The following is a 17,197-nucleotide window of genomic DNA, read 5'->3' on the forward strand; positions in this document are numbered from 1 at the left end:
TACCCGCAGGCAAAAGCAGTTACACTTTAGGTTAAGAAGAGTTTAAAGGTTAAGGAGAGCTTAAGGCCAGGTCAGCCCCAAATTCCTGAACCACCCTATCCCCTGATTTACATCCAAGCCTGCAGCTTAGGGTTAGATAAGAAAGGCCTGTTTTCATAAGGCTGCTCTTAGCTTTTTGTCTTTTTTTTTTTTTAAGGGCGGCACTTGCGGCAGATGGAGATTCCAGACTAGGTGTCTAATCGGAGTTATAGCTGCCTACGCCACAGCCACAGCAACGCCAGATCTGAGCTGCATCTGCGACCTGCAGCACAGCTCACAGCAATGCCGGAACCCCAACCCACTGAGTGAGGCCAGGGATCGAACCCGCAACCTCATGGTTCCTAGTCAGATTCATCTTTGCTGCACCACAATGGGAGCTCCATCATAAGGCTGCTCTTAAAGTAACCCTGGGTTGAAGACCACCTTGGATTCTCTATGAGAATGTTCCTGTGCTTTGACAAATGAGAGAAAACACTCTGAAAACCATAAAGAGCCAAATGTGTCTGCTGGCGTTATACTTATTAGGAGCAAATTTGTCAGTGATGGCATCTGGAAGATCCTGAGGTCCTGGTCCTGAGAGGGACACAGGGCACTGCAGTTTATTTTTATTTATTCATTTTGCTTTTTAGGGCCACATCCACAGCATATGGAAGTTCCCAGGCTAGGGGTCGAATTGAAGCTGTAGCCGCTGGCCTACACCACAACCACAGCAAAGCAGGATCTGAGCCACATCTCCAACCAACACCATAGCTCATGGCAACACCATATCCTTAACCCACTGAGAGAGGCTAGGGATCAAACCTGCACCTTCAGGTATGTGAAGGATTCAGGTATGTGAAGGATTCGTTATCTATCGCTGAGCCACAATGGGAACTTGAAGATAACTCAATTTACAAATCAGATTTGCTCTAAAACCTTATCTGAAGCTTAGAACACATTTCTTTTATGGCCACACCCACAGCATATGGAAATTTCTGGGCTAGGGATCAAATCCAAGCTGCAGCTGTGACCTACGTACGCCACAGCTGTAGCAATGCCAGATCCTTAACCCATTGTACTGGGACTGGGATGAGTGAGAGCCTCATCTCACTGCACCACAGCAAGAACTCCAGGACACTTTTTTTTTTTTTCCTTTTAGGGCCGCACCCGCTGCATATGGAGGTTCCCAGGCTAGTGGTGTAATCAGAGCTACAGCTGCACAGCCACAGCAACGCCAGATCCTGAACCCACTGAGCGAGGCCAGAGATCAAACCTGCAACCTCATGGTTCCTAGTTGGATTCGTTCGTGCTGCACCACGGCGGGAACTCCCAGAACACATATTTTTGAATAGAAGAAATATTTAGAGACATAGCAAACTTTCTAGACAATTACACAAAAGACTACGTCTAATAGGACTTCAGGGACCTTCCCCAACCCCAAGTTATGACATTAATTATAAGGGAAAAGGAAGTCTCCATTTCAATGTGCAACACTGGACATGGACTAGAGCCTGTAAAGATTAGGAAAAGGTGGCCACTGAGGGCCCCAGAAACTGGGGAAGCACAGGCTTCCGTCCTGCACACAGGCGCTTCTTCTTACCAAAGTTCTACAAAGGGGAGGCGTTTCTCTAGCGCCATCAATGAACAGGTCCTTAGGACTGGGAAAGATGTTTTGGAGGAAGTAAAAGCACTGAAGCATGAGAGGTGGAGAAGACAGACCGGTCTAGCACCAGCTGGAAGTCTGGAAGCTGAAAACTGCCTCGGGCTTGGCTTTGCCTGGCAAGAAAGAATTAGTCAATCCTTGAAAACGAGATTCTAAACTCCAGTTTCAGCTCTTTTGGAGGCTGTAACTGTGATAATAGATGTCCCTATGACGTCAGCTTCCCAAGGAAGGTAGATGTCAGAGCATTATTGGGGTCAACCTCCTCCCACAACTGGCTGTGAGAGCAGGATCGAGAGACAGAGCAGCATATCCACCAGCACGTTAGTTTACTTCATAATGTGACCAAATTTGCCTAACCCCCCCCCCAAAATGGTGTGTGGGGGGATATAATCTGGAATATCCTTCTCCCAATCTATATTTTATAAGGGTTCTGTACCAAATACTTGTCGTTATTATAACTATGTGCTTGAGGAGTTCCTGTCGTGGCTCAGTGGTTAATAAATCCGACGAGGAACCATGAGGTTGCAGGTTCGATCCTTGGCCTCACTCAGTGGGTTAAGGATCCAGCATCACCGTGAGCTATGGTATAGGTCGCAGATGCGGCTCAGATTTGGTGTTGCTGTGGCTGTGGCGTAGGCTGGTGGCTACAGCTCCGATCAGACCCTGAGCCTGGGAACCTCCATATGCCGTGGGTGCAGCCCGAGAAAAGACAAAGAAAAAAAAAACCAAAACAAAACTATGTGCTTGAGGCACAGTCCTAAGGGAAAGTGTAGGTTGTGGAGCCAGAGGGATCTATTTCCTCCTCAGCAAAATGGGGATTTTAAGTGCATATTATAGACTACATATAACAACCCCCCCAGCGCCTGGTGGAGCAGACAATCCATAATCAGCAAATGCTGCCATCCTCACCGCAACCATCAAGATCAGTAGCATCAGAAGCTGTTAAGTCACCCTGGACCATTCTCTTCCTTACAGAATTTTCTCCTTCAGACTTTTCAATCATTTTTGGCATTCTTACTTTTGCTGTTAGCTCGCCCTGCATAAAAGTGAAAGATAAAACCTGGAAACAACGTCCAAAGGGTCTGACCCATCTCAACGATGCTGGAATGACCACTTTTTGGACGTTCTATTAAATTCCTCTGTACTGCTTTTTTTGTTTGTTTGTTAAACAGACCCCAAATGCCTGTTCCCCTTTTCTGATCATCCCTAGGGTTTTCTTCAATGTGCACTAAAATGTTAGGCACTTAAAAAAAAAAAAAAGAAAAAAACAAAAACAAAAAACAAAAAAGGAAGGAACAGTATTACAGTGTAAAACAGTCTCTTCCCTAAAAGCTGAAGTCCAGAGTTTGTATAGCCAAGAACGAAATTACTTATTGTGTATGTGTGTGTGTGTGTGTGTGTGTGTGTGTTTTCTTTTCTTGCCACCCTGTGGCATACGAAGTTCCCAGGCCAGGGATCAGATCAGAGACACAGCTGCAACCTAAGCCACAGCTGCGCAATGCCAGGTCCTTAATCCACTGTGGTGGGCTGGGGGATGGAACTTATGTCCCAGCGCCCCTCAAGGCACCCCCGATCCTTTTGTGCCACAGCAGGAACTCTGACTTATTGTGGCTTAATAAAAATAATGAATGAAATGGCCTGTATCATGACAGTGGGCCCCCTCACCGCAAGCAGGTGGGAAGAAGCAGGATGTCAGGGCTGGATTGGGGAGCAGAGGCGCCAAGGGTGACCCTGATGGAGCAGGAGCAGCTACCATCAGAGGACCTGGTGTGTGCGAGGCACTGGGTGGAGCCTTCACTGAGTTCACAATAAACTCCCAAGGTAAGTATAATCTCACTCTGCAAAAAAGAGAACAGGCTACAAGTTCATAGCCCAAAGGTCCACAGCTCACAAGAGTCAGAAATGGAATTTCCATCCAAGCCTGGCTACTTTCCCATCTTCCTACCACCCCCTTTGCGCCAGGAGAAGATTCATTTCCCTGGATGGATCGCCCAGGGAATCATGGACCACCCCAACCTGCCCAGAGACGTGGGGTTTAGGCAGCTCCGGAAGAACCTGGAGGAGAAGCAATTCCACATGGGAGGTCAACTTCCCCCACACCCGAGAGAGTCGACCGTGTCCTTTCAGAGACAGCTGACAAGTACGTACCATGACATCTGCCTCCCTCGTGGCATAGCGAAGATTTGGATCCAGCCAGTACATCAGGGATTTAACCTGCTCAAAGTTCAGGAAGAGGAGGAACACCAGGAACAGAAAGTAGAGCACGCTGAGCCCTGAGGGACACAAAAACATTCTCACGTTGGAGAGGGGACCTGGCCCGCATCAGACGCACAGGTGCCTTAGACGCGCACAAGATGTATTCGACTCAAATTGCTTACGGCCAGAAGCAGACACTGGTGGGGAGAGACATGGGCTGGGGAGAGACCCCTGTTAGGAGCTGGTCTTTCTTTTGATGAGGGTCTGACTCATGATCCTAATTCAGATTGAGGGGAGTCAGTCATACTCTCTGAGAAAACGGTGCTGAAGCTGAGAGCTGGAGGGGAGGCCGACTAAGGTCGAGGGGTGGGGAGTGGATGCAGCCTGCAGGCAGGGAAGACAAGCAGGTTCCAGGAGGAGCTCTAGGAGCCAGACTGCAGATGGGCGCTGGCGGAGAGGGAACAGAGCAAGGCGGCTCTGAAGGTCAAGGTTCAGGGCCACCGCAATGACCTCGGATTTGAACTTGTCAGAGGAGGAGCACCTGATGAGTTCCAAATGGGAAAATAAGACAACCTAGGTGACAGTTCATGAAATGGACTCTGGACATTGTGTGGAGCATGGACCAGAGATGGACAAGGCTGGGTGGATGGGCCAGTCCCAGCTAGTGACAGGTGTGAAAGGTCAGAGGTAGCCCAGGGTCACTCATCACCGTCTCATGCCCCGCGTCAACCCTGGGGGCATTGTGTTACCATCATATCATATCGTAATTGGTATCCTAAAAACCACCTCCCATAATTTTTCTTTTTTTGTCTTTTTGCCTTTTCTGGGGCCACTCCAGCAGCATATAGAGGTTCCCAGGCTAGGGGTCTAATTAGAGCTGTTGCTGCCAGCCTATGCCAGAGCCGCAGCAATGTAGGATTCGAGTCGCGTCTGCAACCTACACCACAGCTCACGGCAATGCCGGATTGTTAACCCACTGAGCAAGGCCAGGGATCGAACCCGCAACCTCATGGTTCCTAGTCGGATTCGTTAACTACTGCGCCACGACGGGAACTCCCTCCTTTTCCAAGTTCTTTCCCATTCACAACACTAGGGAGATGGCTAGGTTTTCAGTCTCTCTCTGGGATGTGGACAAGACAAAGGTGCTCATATGATGCACATGGATTGCACTAGTGAAGAGCAACATCCACAAACACAAGCCACGTTCCCTCCAGTCATATCCTGTGTGCATTCACAGACCACTGTGGGAGAGGCGGGCGGGACAGTTCATGTGTGCGACAATTTCAGCTGTCACCAGCACTTTAGACTGTGGCAGTGCATTTTAATAAAACATTGCTATTATGAACACCAACAGCTAAAAAGCTCTGAAGTTTTACAGTAGAGTGGTAAGGAAAACGGCTATAATAATATACAGAAAAAGTTTGCTCAAAATAGAATGGATTTTTAAATCTACTAATGCGTAACTCACCAAAAACCATTCGCCACAAGGCCGGATGAGGTCGAGTAAACGGACCTGCAGAGATAATGTTACAAGGTCAGAACAGGCTGCTTTCAAACCAAGACTAAAATAAAGACAGTGCTCCTGATCCCCACAGAGATAAAGGGTTAAAAGAAAAAGCTCTCTACGCTTCAATTTTTCCTCCATAAATAATCTGAGGTCAGAGTCAAGGTTGGAATGTTTTATCCACATTGTAACAACCATCCCCACAATTGTTAACAGGCACCAATCTCCACAACAGAGGGGTTTTTTTGTTTGTTTCTTTGTTTTGTAAGCATTGTCTTCAGAACTTAGACCATAATTTATTTCCCATGGAAACAATGTTACAACAGTGAGGAGGCCAGCCTTTAACTGTGTGTAATACTTAACTGTGACTTAGCAAGAAACCTCACAGCTTCCCAGAAGCCTGAGGAAAAGGTATTCTGTTGTGGGTTTTTTGTTTGTTTTTTTTTTTCTTTTTTCCCTTTGGTCCTTTATTTTTGGGCAGGACTTGCACATATGGAAGTTCCCAGGTTAGGGGTTGCATCGGAGCTGCAGCTGCCAGCCTACACAATAGCCACAGCAATGCCAGATCTGTTCCTCGACCTACAAAACAGCTCATGGCAACTCTGGATCCTTAAACTGAGAGAGGCCAGGGATCGAACCCACATCCTCATGGATACTAGACAGGTTGGTTTCCGCTGAGCCACTACAGGAGAAGGTCTCCTGGACCAGACTCTGTGTGTGTGTGTGCGTGCGTGTGTGTGTGTGTGTGTGTGTGTGTGTGTGTGTGTGTGAGAGAGAGAGAGAGAGAGAGAGAGAGAGAGATTCTGACAATAAAAGAGAGAGACAGAGAGAAGCCCTGTGCTTGGAAAACAAGTGAGGTGGGGAATGACCCTGAAGGCAAAGCCCTGGAGAACTGGAACATGCTGGTGGGTGGGGCTTTAGATCACCACCTGTGGTAACACATTACTTCCTACATGGTGACCCAATTCAGATACCCATATACAATGGAAAGCAAAGTTTCACAGAACATAACTTACTCTTACTGCTAGTAATACAACAATACTTTGTCTTCTATTTTATTTCCTTTAAAAAAAAAAGTAATGGAAAAAGAAAGCAAATAAGCTGGGCCTTGATCCATCAAATGGATCTGCCACCATCAAAGGGCTGGAGTTCCCAAGCGGGACCACTGCTCTATTTGCACCTGACCTACTTGGGGCTGCCCACGCCCTCCTCTTCCAGTGAGAGGAACCCCCCGTCTCCAGGAGAGATGCCACAGCTTGCTGCCTAGCCTTCTTTATAAGAGGGGCTCAGTCCTTTAGTCGCACCCATGCCGGACGATGTCAGGAGCTGGTGACAGTGGAGGTTAAGTCTGCCGGGTTCTCCCCTCCCTCTGGCCCTGGGCAGTGGGGAGGTGACACTCCTCACGCCAGTGAAAGTGGTACTAGTGATTGTGGCAGAGGCAGTTCCATTGAGGGTTCACTGCAAAAGTGACAGTAGGAACCAGACTACGGCCAGCACTCACTTGTTAGACCAGTTGCTGGAAGCCTGGCCCAGGGCCTGGCTTCCTGCCACGTTTTGCATTTTAAGGCCGCGTCTGCGACTTATGAAAGTTCCCAGGTTAGGGATCAAATCAGAGCTACAGGTGCCGGCCTACACAACAGCCACAACAACTTGGGATCCAAGCCGAGTCTACAACCTACACCACAGCTCATGGCAACACCGGATCCATGACCCACTAAGCAAAGCCGGGGATCGAACCCTCAACCTCATGGATACTGGTTGGATTCGTCTCCAATGAGCCACAATGGGAACTCCTAACATGCTTTTCATCATCCACTTCTGTTGCTTGCTACCAAGAATCCCTGAAGCAAACATTACATTGTAATTTGTATTCTGGAACTCATTTTAAATGGCCCATCTCTTCTTAAAAAGACTACATTGTATTACTAACTGCTTTCTAGGGATGAGTCAAGTTCATGACAGGGATATAAAGTGCAAGTACCCCTCACCCTCCAAATCCATTCAGCTCCTGAGTTTAAATGCTGAGAGCTCAGAAGACGAGCAAGTTAAATTCATGAGGGACTCTGTTTTATCCAAATTTACATGGTGTCTGAGCTCTGGATGGCAAGTGGTGAGAGCTCAGTAGCAGGAGATTTGTCTAAAAGTTTATCTGTATCTGATTTGTGAGTTCTGACAGCAAAGGCTCAGACAGTAAGAGATACCTGAATTCTTCTTTGTTTTTTGTCTTTTTAGGGCCACGCCTGCGGCATATGAAAGTTCCCAGGCTAGGAGCTGAATCTGAGCTGCAGTTGCTGGCTTACACCACAGCCACAGCAATGAGGGATCCAAGCCACACACCACAGCTGGCAGCAACCCCAGATCCTTAATCCAATGAACGAGGTCCGGGATCAAACCCGCATCCTCATGGTTACCAGTCAGGTTTTTAACCTGCTGAGCCACAATGGGAATTCCATTACCCAATTTCTTTTGATTCAGCTGCTTTTTTCTAAAAAAAAAGGCACAACCAAGCATAGAAACTAGAATCTCCTTCTAGGTAACATAACCTGGTTAACTTTTTCAAATTACTGGAAAACTGTTGGCCAATACTGTCATCTTTTCAGTAATTTTCTCCTCCAAATGCTCTTCTTCACTGATGTTAGGTAATAACAGCGCAACTTGTCACCAGGAATGACTTCTGCATCACAGTATCGATCTGGCTTGCACCTGTTACTTCATCCAAGCCACTGAATTAATAACCGTCCAGTCCTAACATGGGACCCCAGCTTTATCTATGGTGTCTTTTAAGGTAAAACTCTGAAATTTTATGACCTCTTATTTGGCTCACAAGAGAAGTCCATCCCCAATCAATAATTTAAAATCCTACAGTGTTGTGCTCAAGAGTAACCATAAAATTCTAATGTCGGCAGTGCTTATCTGGGTCGGGGGATGAGCCAGGCTATCTCTTAGTTCTCCCGACTGTGGGATGACGATGCTGCCACCATTCCCATTTTACAGATAAAGACTCCACCTCAGGTCGAAGAGCCCACACGTCCATCCCCATCAGCTCTGTCAGAACTGGGCCAGCTGGAGAGGAGGGGCAGAGCAGGGAACGAGTCACGAGTGGGACCCAGGACTGTCCAGGGGCCAGGAGATGGGACAGAGAGAAGCAAGCCGGTGAGTGGTGTCTAGCGTTGCTGGGACGTGGAATTGAGAAGCCAAGTCAGGAAAGACAGAAGAACGAGAGAGAGAGAGAGAGAGAGAGAGAGAGAGAGAGAGAGAGAGAGAGAGAGAGAGCGCGCGCACGCGAGAGCAGGGAACTGATACAAGGTCCCTCCCCTTAGCCAGTGATTACTTTAGGAGTGGCCTTGTGAAAACAGAACTCAGCCCATCCTTATCGCACCCTAATCACCGTGCTTCGGTGGTTGAGGAATTGGGGGTTAATGAGGCCTCAAACTCTCCTTCACCTAAAGAGTAACTGCTTCTGCCCAAGGGTTTTTCTCTCTGACCAGCTGTGATTCCTGAGACAGAGCCAAGTGCCAGAGACTGGAAAGAGAATTTTCATCTCATTGCACTGCAGTTTGGTTTTTATCTTAACTCATTAATTTTTACCCCTCTTCGATTGGTATCCCATTTAGATGTCATAATATTCCATCATAAAATATGATGTTTAAAAGTGTCCTTCCTGGAGTTCCCGTTTCGGTTCAGTGGGTTAAGAACCTGACATAGGAGGAACCTGATGTGAAGAAGCGGGTTCGATCCCTGGCCTAGCTCAGTAGGTTAAGGATCCGGTGTTGCTACAAGCTGCGCTGTAGGTCCCAGATGTGGCTCGGATCTGATGTTGCTGTGGCTGTGGCGTAACATGGAAGATGCAGCTCCAATTCGACCCCTAGCCTGGGAACTTTCATATGCTGTGGGTGTGGCCCTAAAAAGGAAAAAAAAAAAAAGTGTCCTTTCTGCCTTGTATTTGATCTGAGAAAGGCTTCAAAAATCTGCTGCAGTGGCTTTCAGAAGTGAAAGCAGACCACCAAGGTTCTTGAAGTGGGGAATAGATCACTGGGGCCTTTTAATGATGAAATGTGAGATAAGGCCCTGGAAAGTCAGGTGATCTTTCAGTAGCAAACTTTTTTTTTTTTTTTTAGAGCTGCTCCTGCAGCATATGGAAGTTCCCAGGCTAGGGGTCCAAACAGAGCTGCAGCTGCCAGCCTACATCACAGCCACAGCAACATGGGATCTGAGCCGTGTCTGCAACCTACACCACAGCTCCCTGCAATGCCGGATCCTTAACCCACTGAGCGAGGCTAGGGATCAAACCCACATCCACATGGATGCTAGTCAGAACCATTTCTGCTGAGCCACAATGAGAACTCCTCAGTAGAGAAATTTAAAACCCAATCGAGGCCTTACTTCAGTTATCAAACTGTCTACTTCATCCTGAAAAGAAACCCTGAATGCTTCATGTAGTTTATTTTTTCTTTTTAAGGCCATACCTGCAGCATATGAAAGTTCCCAGCCTAGGGGTCCAACCGGAGCTGCAGCTGCCAGCCTACACCACAACCACAGCAATGCCAGATCCAAGCCACGTCTGCAACCTACACCACAGCTTGTGACAATGCCAGATACTTAACCCACTGAGTGAGGCCAGGGATCGAACCCATATCCTCATGGATACTAATTGGGTTCTTAACCCACTGAACCACAATGTGAACTCCTCGCGAAGTATTTTCCAAAGTACCTTCCAGTAGCATTTCTCACTAGGATCGCCTCTTCACTGTCAAAAACAATAATATTGCTAAAAATACTATTTTGCTTTGTAAAATATCAAGGACGAGGCAGCGCATCCTATATAATAAACCTTGATACTTGTTCTCACTAGGACATCCACACCTGGCTGCTCCAGTCAGGTCACCCTGAAAACCATACATTCTACAGCATCTACCTGCCCAGGTGTGGACAGCCTTCTTGGAACACTGACCTCATCGTGGTGTCTTCGCACAGGTCTTATTCCCTAGCAGACCATTTTCTCAGAGGTCCTCCTCTGCTCAGTGTTAGGGTCAGGTGATGAGCAGGGGTGTTCCATCTCATGGGGGTCCTTCTTGCCTGTACTTTATTTGTTTTTTTTTTTTTTTTTGCTTTTTGCCTTTTTTCTAGGGCCACTTCTGTGGCATATGGAGGTTTTCCCAGGCTAGGGGTCGAATCGGAGCTGGAGCTGCCGGCCTATGCCAGAGCCACAGCAACTGGAGATCCGAGCCGCATCTGTGACCTACACCACAGCTCACGGCAATGCCGGATCCTTAACCCACTGAGCGAGGCCGGGGATCAAACCCGCAACCTTATGGTTCCTAGTCGGATTGTTAAACACTGAGCCATGACGGGAACTCCATACTTTATTTCTGATTTGGTAAAAGTGGCCTAGAGAATTCTGGGTCGGGGTTCCCACAGTGGCTTATCGGTAACAAAACCAACTAGTTTCCATGAGGACTCAGGTTCCATCACTGGCCCCACTCAATGGGTTAAGAATCTGGTGTTGCCATGAGCTATGGTGTAGGTGGTAGACATGGCTTAGATCTGGAGTTTCTGTGGCTGTGGTGTAGGCCGGCAGCTGCATCTCCAATTTGACCCCTAGCTTGGAACCTCCATATGCCGAGGGTGCGGACCTAAAAAGACAAATAAAAAGAAAGAAAAGTCAGAGTTCCCGTCGTGGCTCAGTGGTTAACAAATCCGACTAGGAACCATGAGGTTGCGGGTTCGATCCCCGGCCTTGCTCAGTGGGTTAAGGATCTGGCGTTGCCGTGAGCTGTGGTGTGGGTCATAGACGCGGCTCGGATCCTGTGTTGCTGTGGCTGTGGCATAGGCTGGCGGCTACAGCTCTGATTCGACTCTAGCCTGGGAACCTCTATATGCCATGGGAGCGGCCCTAGAAAAGGCAAAAAGACAAAAAAAAAGGAGGAAAAGTCTGGGTCTTCCATTCAGCTATGCAGGAGAGATGGGGAAGGTGTCTTAGGGTGGTTAATGAGAAACAAGTGCTGGTTTTGTTCATAAATGCGGTTTTCCTATAAGGCACATTGAAAAACTACATTTTACTTTCTTATCAGTTTTTGTGTCTACAATACATCATTCGCAATCGGACACTCAGAGCAAGTTTGATTTCAAAAGAAAACAGAAACCAAATGTCTTTTCCATGAGACAGGGAGCATTTAAAACACTTCCTCAGAAATAAAAACATAAGACCACAGCGAGACTTGCTAGTACGTATCCATGAATAACTGAGTTCTGGGGGCCAACCCTGGGGAGGTGGAATTCTGAACAAAAGTCAGAAGCTGCCTCTCCAGCTATGGCACATTTGTGCCCTGGGGCCCTCTCCTCTGTCCCTTCTCTTTATTATTTTTTTTATCTTTTATTATTATTATTATTTTTTTGCCATTTCTTGGGCCGCGTCCGTGGCATATGGAGGTTCCCGGACTAGGGGTCTAATTGGAGCTGTAGCCGCCAGCCTATGCCACAGCCACAGCAACACAGGATCCAAGCCGCGTCTGTGACCCATACCACAGCTCATGGCAACGCCAGATCCTTAACCCACTGAGCAAGGCCGGGGATCGAACCCGCAACCTCATGGTTCCTAGTCGGATTTGTTAACCACTGAGCCACGACGGGAACTCCTGTCCCTTCTCTTTATTATCCCTTTTTCAGCTTTTTATAATTTATCAATTTATTTAAAATATAGCTGATTTACAATGTTGTCCGTTTTCAGTTTTATGAGGTGTAACTGACAACCAAAATTGAGGGATATTCAATGACTATTATTTGAAAATTTAAATTCCTCTACGAAAAACCCAGAAAAGGTGAATGAAATTACCTCTGGGCAAATTTCAAGCCTAAGAAAGAATTTTTGTTTTTTCCACAAAAAAGTAGTGGAGGAGTTCCCATTGTGCCTCAACAGGTTAAGAACCCGACTAGTATCCATAAGGATGTGGGTTTGATCCCTGGCCTCACTCAGTGGGTTAAGGAGCAGGCACTGCCGTGAGCTGTGGTGTAGGTTGCAGATGCAGCTCCGATTTGACCCCCCTAGCCTGGGAACTTCCATGTGCTGCAGGTGTGGCCCTAAAAAGAAAAAAAGAAAAAAAAAAATAGTGGAGTAGGAGGCTGAGGGGCAGGCAAGTGGGGTGGGGGGAGAAGAAAACTTTTTTTTTTTTACTTTAGTGAACCCCTTCGGGATGGCCTTCCTGCTCAGGGAGATGTGATTAGCACTATCTTGGCTCAGAGAGACCAGAAGAGGCCAAAGGACAATAGGAGGATAAACTTAGGAAAGAAATCAAGAAATACTAGTTCTGTTTTATACAAAAAAAAAAAAAGAAAGAAATACTAGTTCTCTCACTCTCTTCAAAATGCTGTGTTTCTCTTGCAGAGGAGCAAAGGAAAGGAGAGGGCTAATTCTGTGATTTTTTTTTCTGGCAGATTCATTGCTTAATTCAACATGCATTTATTGGGAGGCTACTGTGGGCGAACCTGGGAGTACAGGATAGGGCAGGGCAGTGAGGGTTGGGCGGGGGAAGGGGGAGGAACAGTTCAACGAGGCCCTCAGAAGCTGGACAAGCACCCAGAGGTCACCTGTTGAAAGAAATCTCCCAGCCAACTGGAGACCAACAGGTTTCTAAATGTCACTCGGGTGACAGAGTGATACAGTTATAATTACACTCCAATGGCACTGGTGGTACAGTTAAAATGACACAGACCCTGGAGTGTCAGTTGCTACAAGGAGGTGGGAGTAGCACAGAAATTTTTTTTTTTCAAGGGAACCAAGAGAATAGAAGAGAAGATGGCAGGAAAGATGTGTAGGTCGGAGGCCACTCTTCCCTGGGCCTCTCCTTCCTTATCTGTCTATAGGACAGAAGGAAGGAACTCTAGAACCCACTCCAGCCACTTCCCCTGTAGACTATCAAATGACACTATACTTATGGAGTTCCCATGTGGCCTAGTAGTTAAGGGTCAGGCACTGCTGTGGTGTGCGCTGGGTCCCTGGCCTGCAGCAGGCACAGCCCAAAAAAAAGTGGCAGGGGGGACTTGGGTTTGAGTCTCCACTCCTCCCCCATACAACTAAGCGGTACATTCTAAGCCAAAGGAGGTACAATCTTATTTTCTCTTTTAATTGTTTCTTCACTGCAGATTTGTGATGTGCCTCTGATGCCCACCAGGCTCTGTAAAGGCTTGTCCTCAGGTCTGGTTGGAGAAGAGGCCTGTGGCCTAAATCCTGATTAAATAGGAGGGAGGGCGAAGTTCCCATCGTGGCGCAGTGGTTAACGGATCTGACTTGGAACCATGAGGTTGCAGGTTCGATCCCTGGCCTTGCTCAGTGGGTTAAGCATCTGGCATTGCTGTGAGCTGTGGTGTGTTACAGATGCGGCTCGTATCCCGAGTTGCTGTGCCTCTGGTATAGGCTGGCAGCTACAGCTCCAATTAGACCCCTAGCCTGGGAACCTCCATATGCTATGGGTACAGCCCTGGAAAAAGCAAAAAGACAAAAAAAAAAAAAAAAAAAAAAAATTTAGGCCTATACTTACACATTCAGGGCAGCCTTTGCCAGGTCAAGGACAAATGCATTTGAGATTGCCAAAACAGAGCCATCCTGGGAACACCATCCACTGTAGGCACTTTCCCAGTGCCTTTGAAAGGCACTGCCTTTCAAGGAGAAGGTAAACACTGGGCTCCCTTTCTCCCCTTCATTTCATTACTTAATTTGAGAATGCGTGCCGAGGGTGGGGAGCATGGAAGACAAGGTGACAAGATTGGGACAAGAAGAGGCGTGTTTCTTCCACTCAGAGCCACCTGGCACAGTGGCTCCTGCAAGGGCCGGAGTCCAAATTCTGGCTATGGGGGGAGAGCTGCACACTCAGGGGTATCCTTCCCCAGGGGCCCTGCCAGCTCTCCCCATCGTCTCTGTAGCACCTCCCAAGGCCACCCCCAATTTAAAACTATTCAATCACAGCATTCGTTAATGTGGAAAACTTAAGAGTTTTCCTAATCTTAGGTAAAGCGGGAGTCGAGGGGATCTTTAGAGAACGAGGCAGGATGTGCTTGCTTTGGACACGTGGCCTCAAGAGTCCCTCCAGGCACCACTGCCCTGGCCTCCTCATCCTTTGTGCACAGATACTGAATGGACTTTGTCCTTTCCCACATCTGAGCCCTTGGCCTTGGCCGCTCTGGGACACGAGTGCTGTGTGAGCTCACACAGGTGGCAGGCAAGCTTTGGATTCAATCTGCCAATCTGCGGGCACTCTGAAGCCAGGGCACAACCACCGGTCGCTGGGCACGGGGTCCAGCGCACAGCAGGCACAGGTCAACTAAGGCCCTGGGACTGTGCTTCTAGATGAGAAAAGCCAGAGAGTGACCGAGAGAAGGAGAAGCAGAGGGAGACTGAAACATAGAGAAAGCAACGATGAAACACCTCATGATGGGCCTACTATGAGAAAAGACCAGGGTGCCTATAGGAATGGGTGGGCGCTGGGGCCCCACCACCAGGCTGGCATCCCCGGCCAGGTGGTGCTCAGGGATGACTGATGGCCTTGGGTTCGGTTTTCTCAGCAGGAAACCAAGCAGGCTGAACTGGAGGAGCCCTGTGGGTCCTCCCTGCTTGGTGTGCCTCCCAAAGTCTGGGGAAGCCAGGATAAGAAGAGCATAAAACAAACAAGGTTTATCTTTCCAAAAGGAAAGCAAAAGCCCAGTCCCACCACGAGAGACTGAGCCCGTTAAGTGGACTTTGAAGACACAAGGGCTTCATGGGGAAGAGAGGAAAACATCAGCAGAAGTCATGCAAAACATGATGTCCAACAGATTTAACTCCCCAACCTTCAGGGCTTTTGGAACCTTAAGAAAAATGTCCACGAATGAAGCCCCAAAGCCCAGCTCCTGCCAAAGCTCCGTGCAAGGGATGAAGATACAATCACAGCTACCAAGACACTGATGGTAGGGAACCCTCAAACTTCCAAAATGCTTCTTAGAAATAGCAAGTTGTTTAACAAGGACCTCCTGGGAGTTCCCATCGTGGCGCAGCAGAAATGCATCTGACTAAGAACCATGAGGTTTCGGGTTTGATCCCTGGCCTCACTCAGTGGGTTAAGGATCCAGTGTTGCGGTGGTGTAGGTTGTAGACACAGCTCAGATCTGGTGCTGCTATGGCTGTGGTGTAGGCCTGCAGCTACAGCTCCGATTAGACCCCGAGCCTGGGAACTTCCATATGTTGTGGGTGCGGCCTTAAAATGACCAAAAAAAAAAAAAAAATAAGGGACCTACTGCATAGCATAGGGAACATAGGGAACTATACTAGATAGAGCATAGGTGTAATTATCTATAGGGAAAGGAACCAGAAAAAAAAAATATATATATATACATATATAAAACTGAATCACTGTGCTATACACCTGAAACTAACATGACATTGTAAATTAATTATACTCAAAAAAAAGGCAAGTTTAACAAGGACCTCGTGAATAGCACAAGGAACTATACTTATTGCACAGGTTGTGATAGGCAAAAAGAATCTGCAAAAGAATATTTGTGTACATATATATATATTTGTGTAACACGACTGTAAATCAACTACACACATATATATAAGGTTTATATAGAAAAATCAACTCTCTCTCTCTATATATATATAAAGTTTAATTTAAAAAAAAAAAGCAAAAAGAAACCTTCAAGAAGCATGAAGAGGAGTTCCTATTATGGCGCAGCGGAAATGAATCTGACTAGGAACCATGAGGTTGCAAGTTCCATCCCTGGCTTCACTCAGTGGGTTAAGGATCTGGCGTTGCTGTGGCTGTGGCATAGGCCAGCAGCTGTAGCTCTGATTCGACCTCTAGCCTAGGAACCTCCATACACTGCGTGTGCAGCCCTAAAGACACACACACACACACACACACACACACACACAAAGGCAGCAGCATGAAGAACTAAGCAACAATTAACACATAGCCAAAGAAAGTTGCAGACTTAAAGAACAGACCTGATGGCTTTGGATTGATCACCTTCCCAAGCACATACTATGCTCTGAATTGGCTGATTTAAATAAGATAAACATTTTTAAAAAGGACAGTAAGGACAGATGAGATGAGAAAGAAACAGGAAGAGAGGACACAGACAATATCGGTCATGACATCTAGTGACGGTGGGGAAGTACCAGCAGACCTTCACGGGGTACAGAATGGCTGAGGAGGCTGAGGTCCCCACCCCCTGAAGGTCACCTACACACCCTCCCTCAGGGCTTAGGGGGCCACAGGCCTTGAGGTGGCATCCGACCTGAGATGCAGCTTCCTCCCTGCTCTGTTTGGGCTGTATTCTTAGGCCACCTTCGTGAGGCCAGGTTCCACAGCTCAGGGGGACCAGCAGCTGGGGGGTTCCCTTGATGCCCCATGTGGCCACTTGGGCTGCACTACCACACGACGCCCTTGAAGGAGCGGATGGGTCCGATAAGGTCCAAGTTCTCCCTAAACCTAAAATCCTGAGATGCTGTGTGTTGGAAGTAGGAGGAAAAAGAAAGCTGGCAAATAGCTAAAAAAGCTTTTAACACTGAGGACGTGTCCTAGAAAGCGGATTCCAGAGCATAGTCAATTCCCCCTCATTGCATGACCTAGTCCCACTATGACTCTCTGACCTTCATACCCCAATAACTATGTTATTATCAAAACTCTCCACCACTGTAGAAAGGCCAAACTATGTTGGTCATACCTGCATAAGGTATGCAGATGCTATACACTGAGTGTCTGCATCCCTCCCAAATTCGTACATTGAAAGTTTTTTTTTTGTTTGTTTTTTTAGGATTGTATCCACGGCATATGGAGGTTCCC

The 17,197-nt window shown here is 47.5% G+C and overlaps 1 protein-coding gene across 7 annotated transcripts in view; it reads right to left on the minus strand.

Moving 5' to 3' along the window:
• Positions 1-17,197, minus strand: part of PTDSS1 (phosphatidylserine synthase 1) — a 77,973-nt gene that overhangs the window by 43,359 nt on the left and 17,417 nt on the right. For all 7 annotated transcript variants that reach the window (XR_014843599.1, XR_014843600.1, XR_014843603.1 and 4 more), the window contains exons 3-4: positions 5,346-5,390; positions 3,830-3,954 (exon numbers count right to left, since the gene is read on the minus strand). Coding sequence is in view for 2 of the 7 variants with exons in the window: in XM_021089074.2 (XP_020944733.1) it covers positions 3,830-3,954; positions 5,346-5,390 (170 nt within the window). In the remaining 5 variants the exon portion in view is untranslated. The remainder of the gene's footprint in view (positions 1-3,829; positions 3,955-5,345; positions 5,391-17,197) is intronic.

Source organism: Sus scrofa, chromosome 4 (assembly GCF_054392235.1).
Source record: "Sus scrofa isolate SSC_HxYL_T2T_F1_AM1 chromosome 4, Sscrofa_HxYL_maternal_Yorkshire_Landrace_v2.0, whole genome shotgun sequence".
NCBI lineage: Eukaryota > Metazoa > Chordata > Mammalia > Artiodactyla > Suidae > Sus > Sus scrofa.